Source organism: Protomyctophum parallelum, assembly GCF_964188405.1.
Source record: "Protomyctophum parallelum genome assembly, chromosome: 22".
Lineage (NCBI taxonomy): Eukaryota > Metazoa > Chordata > Actinopteri > Myctophiformes > Myctophidae > Protomyctophum > Protomyctophum parallelum.
Window position 1 is genome coordinate 13,736,645 of NC_139714.1, and position 11,290 is coordinate 13,747,934.

General features: G+C 45.0%; 1 protein-coding gene across 7 annotated transcripts in view; it reads right to left on the minus strand.

Annotated features, from left to right (window-relative positions):
- Positions 1-1,287: 1,287 nt before the first annotated feature.
- chchd3a (coiled-coil-helix-coiled-coil-helix domain containing 3a) overlaps positions 1,288-11,290 on the minus strand; it is a 138,245-nt gene continuing 128,242 nt past the window's right edge. For all 7 annotated transcript variants that reach the window (XM_083758252.1, XM_083758250.1, XM_083758251.1 and 4 more), the window contains 2 exons: positions 8,091-8,226; positions 1,288-2,451 (listed from right to left, as the gene is read on the minus strand). In XM_083758252.1, coding sequence (XP_083614378.1) covers positions 2,428-2,451; positions 8,091-8,226 — 160 coding nt within the window. In that variant the 3' untranslated portion in view covers positions 1,288-2,427. The remainder of the gene's footprint in view (positions 2,452-8,090; positions 8,227-11,290) is intronic.

Below are 11,290 nucleotides of genomic sequence, written 5' to 3' on the forward strand. Positions count from 1 at the left end.
TGCTGCGGTTCAAGTGGTCGACCATCCTGTTGAGCCTTATGCTGTGTTCAATCTGCCGGCTACAACAGATACACAGCCGACCACTTCTCAAACGTGGGATCTAATCCTTGGAGTAACAGCCTCACTAAGGAACTGATCTGTATGGTAGAGCATGTTAATGCTGTCACAGTCATCACAGAACGACCTATACCGACGAGCCCAGTAGCTTGTGTTTTGTTATTCTGTTGGTTGGTCATGGGTCTTGGTGTCTTCATGTGTTTGTTCATGTGTTTCATGACTGCGACAGAGGCGAACTTTGAGCCACGAGAGGCACCGAGCGAGCTAACTAAATCGATGGGGTGCGCAAAATTGTTCTAAATGGAGGCTCCACACTGTGGGCTCCAGTAGTAGGATTTTTATTTTTATTTATTGCACCCGAGTGCTGCCCTTCCTCAGACAAGATTCAGTTTTCGCGTCAGAGTAAGCTATAAACATTTTAATCTTTACTTAAGAGATTTGCAGCCAAATACATACATTTGACATCTTGGGGGTCCTTCTTGACATGGAGATATTTGAGAAGCACTGCTTTTTAAGACCGTATGAATCTGTAATCATCCTCTAACCAGATTACAGGGGGTTAATCTCATTACAGACACAATACGGCAGATGATTCTTTAGTTGGGATTAATGCCATTGTGACATGAATGCAGTGGGGGAGGGGGAGGGGGGATTGGAGTTTTTGGGTCAACCACCTGCCTTGAACCCCAAAGGTCATTGTCCTCATGACCCAAGACACACACACACACACACACACACACACACACACACAAGTCACCCCTAAGCCCTAGAAGTCAAACATAAGGACAGATGACTGACAGAGATGATCTGACTGTCACAAGGAATCACATGCTTCCATGCACATGATGCGAGCGTGCGCACGCGCGCACACACACACACACACACACACACACACGCACACACACACACGTATCCAAGGGCAGCTCAGTGTTTTGTAGAGAATGCAGACAGCGTGGAGGAGCTGTCTTCCAAGACAAGATTATCCTGAGACTGGAAACAGAGAGAGAGGAGAGAGAGGGGAAGGAAGGAGAGAGAGAGCTATAAACAGATGAGGAAAAGAGAGACAGAGGGGTGAGGTAGAGTATTTCAAACTAATGAATTATGTAGAAGAAAGAAAAGAACAAACAAAACTTTGTTTATAAAATAATTCATTTCAATATTCAATAATAATTCAGTAATTCACAAATATTTATGGGGGGTGAAAAAAAAGCCAAACAGACACAATTCATGTATAATTTCCTTTATTATGTTCTCATATTGGGTGAGGTTGGCTTGCACAAGAGCAAAAAAAGCAGAATTACATTATTATGAACATAACACAAGACACACACGCGCACGCACACACACGCACACACACACTCCCAAACACAACGAACGGTTTGGGTTGTGTGTGTGTGTGTGTGCGTATGCGTGTGTGTGATAATACCTACGGGATAGTGCAAAAGGGATCGGATACGTGTGATTGTGCAGTGTGGAAAGATGTTTTTACTTTATTGCGGGTTTTGGATGGTGGATGGATTTGATTATGGATCTAAACCAGTGGTTCTCAACGTTTGTTTTTTAGATCAGGGGGCCTAAACTTGAAGATTTCAAAAGCTACACACCTGCTTTCAATGAAGTAATGTTTATTTTAAACGATCGATCAGATTTTTCCGACTCGGATCAATTTAACTAACGTAAGCATAGTATAAGTCCCTGTTCATCGGCATCGCAATGCAAACCTTTTTATTCTTTTTTTTTAAAGATTTTAAAGAAAACAATATACCATGTCTCCTTTCTTCACATAATACTATACTATATTTCCAAACAACTAATGTTAGTCCTCACGGACCGACCATCAGGTTGAGAACCACTGATCTAAAGTGTTGTGAAGCACGGGGCGGTTTGTGGGCGGGGTGGTGTTACTCCGTCTAAGTTGCAATGTTTCCCAGCTTGGGGGGCGGGGGAACCAGGACGCCACTTCGTCTTGCATGTCCCGTGGGCCTCCGGAGATGACGGACAGCCTCGTTCGTCTCCTCATACACTCTATAACTGATACTCACTGAGCTGCTGTTGTGTTGGTGTTGCTTTTTTGGGAACCCCGTCTTTTTTATCCTTTTTGTTAGGAGAGACACTACTGTTACAAACTTAAGGTTTGGGTGGGGTGGGGTGGGGTGGGGAAGGGGGGGGGGGAGTGAGGTTAGGGGGTGAGGGGTGGTTAGGTTAGGTTGGTTGGTGGGTCTCTCTGTTCTACTACGGTGTCTCTGGTCCGGTTCTGTTCGGTGTGGTTCTGGTTCGGCTCGTGTTCAGGGTGTGGGTCTGCCTGTCGATTCGGATCGGTCGGTCGGAAAGGAAGTTAAGGAAGTCCCTCTGGCACTCTCTCTGGTCCATTTAACCACCGGTCCGTAACTTGTTCTGAGAAAGAAACAAAACCACTATTAGAAAGAAAGAGAGAGAGAGATAGAGAGAGAGACCCTAACAGGAGGGAGAGGAAAAAGATCTTCACAGGCAAGGAGCGAGCGTTCCAACGGCGATATCGCACGAAAAACTGTCCCGATATGTAGTGTCGGCCATTGCGTTGCGACGTAGACTGGGGACCAATCAAATAACCAATAAATAGTAGTGTGTAGATCTCAACCAATAAAAGTTGAGATCTACACAGTGCTCAAATAGAGACTCTGCGAGGAGGGGTGGACAACGTCGTGTCGTGGCACGTTGTCGCCCGCGGTGCGCCATGAGGACAGTCTCATTGGAAACCGTGTATTCTAATGAGAATTCATCGTTTACTCGCTCGCATTGCTGGCAGTGCGGATGGGCCGTAACGGTTAAAGTGTCAGCCGGGACAGAGAGGATGGAGGGAGGGAGAGATAAAGGGAGAGAGAGGTGGAGTGAGGAGACCTGAAGGAGCTGTGCCGATGGAGGAGTTGGGGGAAGACTACAGAAAAACTCCCAACACCCTAATCTCTGCTGACTTCACACTCGGCCCCTCCAGCTTAACCCAGAAATAGTTTGTGTCCCAAAATGGTCATTTGCATTCGGGGGAGCCGAGAGCAGAGAGCGTGTCGGCTCTGTGAGTGTACGACAGCTTGTTCTGTTATTGGATGGACTTTCTCCTCCGGCTGTGGGATGGAAACCATATAATGGATGGACTTTCTCCTCCGGCCGTGGGATGGAAACCATATAATGGCGTATAATCCTCTCCTCCTCGCTCAGAGGCGGGACTAATGCGCGAGTTGAGTGAGCGGGTGTGGAAGTTGGGATGCACTGCATTCACACGGGCAGATGCAAAACATACAAAGAAAGAAAGCAACGCTTTTGTAGCTTTTGCAGCAGCTACAAATGTCAGATGCATCTTCATGTCACTGGCTTCCATTGACAATGAATGGTAGACCGTATCTTTGCATCTGCCCATGTGAACGCACCATGTCTGATGGAGGTGGATGGAGAGAGAGAGAGAGAGAGAGAGGGGGGGGGAGGGGTAAAGGGCAGGGAGGGATAGATAGAACAAATCAAAGAGCAGAGGGAAGGATGGACGGACGGACATAATGAAATGAAAAAAGTTCAACTAGAATATAATGTGGGGTATGAGAATATGGATTGATTTTCACGTCTTCCAACCGTCAATTAATCAGCATATAAAACAATATTATAGACAAAACTAAGCAGTAATGTATAAGTACAGTTACTGTACAGTTAACACCCCATATAGGTTGCAATAACATACATACACATCATATTGGCTACGTCGATATGAAGCGGTCACTTTTATCTGACTGTTTGATGAGCTGTCGCAGGACTGCTGGTCCTACATCGTTAAACACTAAGCATATTGTATACTTGAATGAATAGCAAAAACAGCTGATCTACATGCTCACAACAGCTCGCGGCACGTTGTGAGCTTATAGATGTGAGCTTGTAGATCTGAAATGTTTTGCCTTTTCCTAAAAGTTGGCCCAGGTAGGGCCGGGCCTTAATTTTCGGCCTGTTGAGAACTCTAGTTTTCGCCGGCTGCCTGCCCCAACTTTGGGGCAGGTCCGTCTAGAGTTTAAATGGACAGGTATCAGTCAAAAGGGAGACATCGAAGAAGAAGGATGGATGGGGAACGATCAACATATGGAATTTCAGAACAGGTTCTGACATATATCCATATACTAATATTGATGTGATCAGGGATCTCCATATATGTGACTGGAGCTGGCAGAATGGTCCTCAACTCGCCTAGAATGAAAAGCATTTTTTTTTTCATTGTTACCGACTCGGTGGGCCCCGGACTAGTTCTTGAAAATTGGCACAGACAGGGGCAATAGGCCTACAGGGTTATATTCTGTTCAAGATCCTGCAAAAAAACGAATAAACCCAAGAGGACAAAATCTTTATGTTAACAGACATATAGACAGTCATGTACAGAGACATACCTTTATGATAACAAACATATAGACAGAGAGACAGACAGTACAGGGAATGTACCTACTTTACAGAGAAAATAAACATACATCGGGAGACAACTACTTACTACTACTACTGATAATAATAGTCATTATCATGATAATTAACAAACTTTGGAATATATTGGAACAGACGTTATTTAATGTCGGAGATGAAAGGGGGATGGAAGGGTCAGTGAGAGAGAGAGAGAGAGAGAGAGAGAGAGAGAGAGAGAGCGAGAGAGAGAGAGAGAGAGGGATTGTGTGCAATGCAGCGAGAATATGAAATGAAGAGAGAAGCACTGGATGGAGAGATGAGGTTCAGAGATAAACTCCCATGCATGGAGAGAGAGAGAGGAAATGTGTTGGAAATGTGAGGTTATAGAAGCACTGATGAAGGGAGTCAAGGTTTGGTGGGAGAGAGAGAGAGAGAGAGAGAGAGAGAGAGAGAGAGAGAGAGAGAGAGAGAGAGAGAGAGAGAGAGAGAGAGAGAGAGAGAGACAGAGAGAGGAGGAGTGTGAGAGAGAAGAGGGAAGAGAGAGGAAGAGTGTGAGAGAGTAGAAGATAAAGCCGATAGAGAGACAGACAGACAGAGACAGGGCGTGTGCAGCAGATAAAGACGATAGAGAGAGACAGACAGACAGACAGACAGACAGGGCGGTGCAGCAGGGGTCTCGGTGTTATCGCCGTGGAGCAGATAAGAAGCTGGTAATTATCAGTCACAAAGGAGAGGCTGATGACAGCTCCACTGTCTTCAGAGACAAGTCAATAATTCCCCAAAGTGGAGATTCGGAGCGGATTGGCCCTTTATCTGGCGGAGAGGCACAATGCTATCTGGCCAACATTCATAATGACAGCACGGAACTTAGTGGCGTTTTCCTTTCCGTCGATGATGAGGAAGAGGAGGAGGAGGGCGAAAGGGGGCTTGTTTGGAAAAGGGCTCCGGGCCGAGGTTATCGAGCGCCCTTCAGAGATGAGATGAGTGACAGCCGGTTCGTGGGGGGACGGACGGACGGACGGATGGACGGGAGGGTTTTTTGATGAGGTTTTGACCTCAGCGGATCAGACCCGGTTGTCCTCTGATATTTCGTCTTTTCGTCAAAAGGTCCTGTCCAGATAAAAGTGTGTAAATATTCTAATCACCGAAACCCATCAACTCTCCTCTCCACAGCTCTGTGCACTGCGTAATAACAACACCATTCCTTTAACCCACACTTTCTAGGTTTTAATGGGTTAAGAAAAAATAAATAAAAACCTTATCACACAACTGGTTCTTTCTCACCTAATGACTTTAAAAAGCAAGTCTTTAAGAGATAAAACGGCAGAACGAAAGCAAAGAGTGTGTTGTGTTGTTGCCATCGCTGCGGGGCTGATAAACAACACGAGCGGATTACCATATCATCATCTCCGACTTGGCTTCCCAACAGTTTGGAAGATCATAAAATGACGAGGCTACAGGTAGCTCTGCGGCACCGACATACACACTTTCCGTGTGTGTCGGAAACATGCGCGCGCACACACACACACACGCGCGCGCGCACGCACGCACGCACGCACGCACGCACGCACGCGCACACACACACACACACACACACACACACACACACACACACACACACACACACACACACACACACACACACACACACACACACACACACACACACACACACACACACACACACACACACACACACACACACACACACACACACACACACACACACACACACACACACACACACACACACACACACACACACTCTGAATAAAACACATCACCATTTACATGACATATATCTTAAAAACCGCCTGCATCTGACTTTTAGATCTAATACTAATACCCCAGAGAGCAAAAAAGAAAAGAAAATCGTTTCCGGGCAAAACAACGCAATTGTGGTGGAGGAAATAAAATGGAAATCTAATAGAAAACCTATATGAATGTAAATTGAGGCTCTTTCGGGCCATTGTAGTGCGGAAAAAAAAAACCCAAACGGGAGTCAAGTTAATATCAAAACCTATGTGACATTAAAGCCCGCCGCTTACACTTCAGCTGCGCGCCGGTGTCGTATACGCCCTAAAATAGGCGATCTACTGTATAAGCTCACAGCGTGTCGCGCAGCGACGCGTTGTGAGCTTGTAGATCGGCTATTTTAGGGCGCGCGACACGGCGTGCAACCCGAGTACAAATCAGGCTTTGCTATTACCATATGAGACTGCAGAGAGGCGAAGAGACAACATTTGCACTCTGCGATGGAGGGAGGCAGAGGTGGCGTTGGTGTGTGTGTGTGTGTGTGTGTGTGTGAGTGCATGTCGGAGGACAATGGCGTCCAAATGGCAAGCGAGCGGCCGCACGGTCGTCTTATTACATTAAAACACACAGAAACCCAGACGAGCCGCCCATGAGCGGAACGTCTCTGTCAGCAGGTATTATGGAAATAGGCCTTTAGGTTTTTTTTTAAATCAGCCTATTTAAGAAGAGGGTTTATGCCGGCGCCAGGAGCCAAGTGGAAACAATATCGTCCTGGATAAAAGCAAAGGCTGTCCAGTGAAAATGGATCCATGTGCGTGTGTGTGTGTGTGTGTGTGTGTGCGTGTGCATAATAGCTATAATATAAAAAGCTGTTTGGACATTTAAACACAGTGGCTCCACCGACGTCTGTAGCATTCACGGATAATATTATGACTAAATACCACATCTACGTTTCATTTCTATTCTAGTGGAAACATAAAGCATATTCAACCACTCTCTCTCTACGGGGAGTTCACTTACATTATCTGTTGACCATGATGCTGCATCAACATGTCTGCCAGGCTTTGTTTCAGAAAGGAAAGCGTCATTTATTTATTTATTTTCTAAAAGAGGTTCAAGTTCAGATTCTATACAGACTAGACACTAGTCACCACTCCAGAGGGTAGCACAGCTCTGCTCAGAACCGAAGACCCAAGCCCCGAACCAAGCCAAGGTCCAAAATATTGACTTGCCCCTTCTCGATGGGTCCGTTTGAAATGCATGAACCCGTATTGACCCGACGACCATCTTTATACTATTTATTAAAAGTAAACGTTGGAATTACACTCCAAAATCCATCTTGCCATATCGGATATTAAATGAGCCACGTGCACTGCTGAACACCATGGAGTGAGGTGAAACGCTGCAAGTGGAACGTCATCGTTGTGGAGCGTATCGTTATGGCCATTATCTGCGTGGATGGACGGTACAAAGTCGGCGAAAATGTTCTCCATCCGCAGCACAGAGCAGAGCAGTAGTCTGTGACTACTCTGTTGTGACTGACACTGTGACACACACATGGCTAATTTCAATACCACGGTGAAATTAGCATTAAAAGAGCATAGGGTCCAGGTACGGGTGTTAGGGTGTATTAGGCCCGGGTCTAATACATTTGAATTATCCTCAGTCCGTTTCGGACCGGGTCAAGTTTCCCTCGGCCCCACGTTGGTCCGGGTCCAATTGTTTTTGGACCCGTGCTACCCTTTAATAAGGACTGCAGCTGAAATGCCAACTGAACACAATCATTTTATCATCACAATCACCAACAATTCTGATCTACACAACATTTTTATTATAATTATTGTTGTTATTACTATTATTATTACTATTGTGCCCACCTGCTTGTTCTTGTTGACACATTGCATGTACAGAGCTGCGATGTTGGAGCAGTGCAGCGTCTTCCCAGCGTTCTCTCTGTAACACTTCAGGATCTGACCCTGCAGGTCTGCACACACCGGGTAGGTCTCATAGCGCCTGGAGGGAGGGAGGACAGACAGACAGAGGGACAGATAGACGGAAGACTTTATTAAACATGACTGTACGATACCATGGACCATCCAGATCTCTACTGTACGATACCATGGACCATCCAGATCTCTACTGTACGATACCATGGACTATCCAGATCTCTCAGGTCAAAAATATACGTGGGGAAGCAGCATTTAGTTTCTACCCACCAGATACAGTATATCTGGAACAAACTCCCAGAAAACTGCAGGTCTGCTCGGTCACTCTTATAACACAACTAATACGTTTGATGCTTCCCTTCATTGAGATATTTTTATTTTCTCTTTTCTTCTGCACTGCAACTGTATCTTGTTTTGGGACATAATGAGGTTTCCACTCGACGACAGAGATGATAAATTAGGCATTCGGGGCATGGAGAAGTCAAAGAACCTTCAACCTGACTTTGTTGGTGAACCATCACTCCCAGTGTGCTCCCTTAAGACCGGGTGCTACTGGACCTGCTGGCCGAGAGTTTAAAGGTCAACCCAATGAGTCCAGTCGGATCCATGGAGCTGTCAATGGAGGCTTTTGTCTCTAGACTAGCCTGCTCATCATCAGGACAGAACGTCTCATTAACCCATGCAAGGACAATTCCAGACTAAATAACATATAGGCTCATCTTCCTACTTATATTGATCCCAAATGACTTGCCTTGTCGCAGATCTTTGTTCCAGTGATGCTGCTATGGTACAACGGTCACACAGACCCTTTAATTCCCAATAAGAATCTGTCCCTTTCGCCCACGAAAAACCTTTAAAAGCTTTCTCACACAAGACATTATTGGTTCTACTGCTGGGTGCTAGTGAATCCATATCCATTGTGAATGGCTCCCTATAGATGAGTGATGGTATCTGCCCTACCTACACACAGCAGCTACAGTATATAGCTGTCGTCTTGCATTGGTCCAAGTCAAGGACCCCCAATCTGAAAATACTTTGTTCCAGGGAGACCGCAGAAGAGATTGTTTCTGAAATGTACAAAAATAGTAGATGTACAAGCTCTTTTTTGAATAGCTAGCGGCGTATAAAATGTGGATAAAGTGGTTAAAATTATTGTGATGCCCCCCCCCCCCTTCTTACAGCCTACAATCTTCCTAAGGAATTCCTGATTCCTATTTTATTTTACCTTGATTAGAGGGCATGCACTTTCTCCATAATTACAGGAGATCCATGGAAAAAGAAAGAGCAGATCTTCAAGCTCACAATGCATTACAATGTGAGCTTGCAGATCTGCAATATGTGGTTCACGACATCAGCGTGGCAACTTATTATAAATCCAGCTTTAAAATCAGTGATGTTAAATATCAATTAAATCGTTTGAAAATTAAATAGACATCGCTTTTGTAGACTGGACACTAATGTGTCTAGCTATCCTAGCACGCTAGGAGGCATTACATTTAGTTCATTTCGTTTTTTTGTAAAACAGCAGCTTGTAGTTGTAGATGGGCTATTTTCACTTTTTCTCCCTATTGCTTGTATTATCTAACAATTTGACCAATGTTTCATTCGTTTTTACAGTATAGTGTGTTGATTACTTTTGATGCAGTAATGGTTTTAGTTTTTTCTTTCTTTCTTTGTTGAGGTGTTATATATTCAGGTGATGCCTGAGGAAGGTCCGGAGGGACCGAAACGTTGCTTCATTAAATAAGAAAATACTCATGAACCGAGCAAATACACAGTGTGCGGGTGTACCTTATTGCTTTCTTTGTTATTAAAATGGTTTCAAAAGTCCTTAAATGGTCACTTCACTCACTGTCACCTGGGGACCCCCCCCCCCCCCCCCCCACAAAAATAAATACTATGTGGGGTCCTCCAGACCCACAGGTTGAGAACCCCTGGTCATCCGCTATTGGCTCTGTACCGACAGACGCTAGGACACACAGTATGCTAATGCTTGACGTTACACAGCCCAACGGTGCATTTAAAACGAGGCATCGTTTATTACAACACAGCCCGGCAACGCGGTCTGTTCCGCAGCAGATTTAAGGATTGTTTTTCTGTGTGTTTCAGCAGTGGGATGTGCACTATACCAGCGCTGTGCCCAAACGCTAACTGCTACTGTCAGTCTTTTAACACACGCCATAAAAGCCCATAATAAAGGAACCAGCACATGCTATACGGCTATTATGCTAATGATGGTGTCATCTCTTTGGTACACACCAGTGGTCTGGGACACTGCATCTGCCGCACTGAACAGCAGCGTTGCCACATTTTATTTGAGAGAGAAATTAAGCAACTAGGTCCATGGAAACATGAAGCCCACAAGAGAAGCAGCCAGGCTACAGTACATTTTAACCCATTTAGACCATGTGGACGATTCTACAAATGCCTAAAATCACGACAGTTTTCTGAAAAACCCATGTTTCTACGTCAGTGGTTCTCAACCATTTTCATGTCAAGGACCCCCACAATTATATGTAATTACCAGCCGTCGACCGTCGACCCCCCCCCATGCAAAGACTTGTTAAAAACGTTTGCTCTGAAAGAATATATATCTAAAGATTTGCGTCACATGTTCACGATTTTTCAAAAATAGCAGATCTACAAGCTCGTATATCTGCTATGAGCTTGTAGATCTGCTATTTTTCAGCTAAAGTATAATAAATGCAGCTAAAGTAACAATGTTTAAAACACCAAAAAGGGTTCCTGTCCTGAATGGAATAAACCTATATACTGCAATAGCAGATTTACAAGCTCACAAACGTGGCGCGATGCTACACGCTGTGGATCTGCTATTTTCAAAAGAAAATCTGGAAGCAAGACAAATCTGGTACAGGGGTCACACAATATTTTTGGATGTGGCGTCTGTGGACAAATACATTTGACATGAACTTGACATGAAATGTTTGAGAACCACTGGTTTAACCAATATATACAAGCAAAGTCACTTATATGAAGCAGACTTGGCAACACTGCTGAACAGGCCTAAGAGGTACTAGATCTGTGCATGCATGCACATGTGCGTGGGTGTGTGTTTTTTGCGTGTGCGGGACACATTTCTACCCTGTCAGCAACTCTGGGAAACTCAGAGG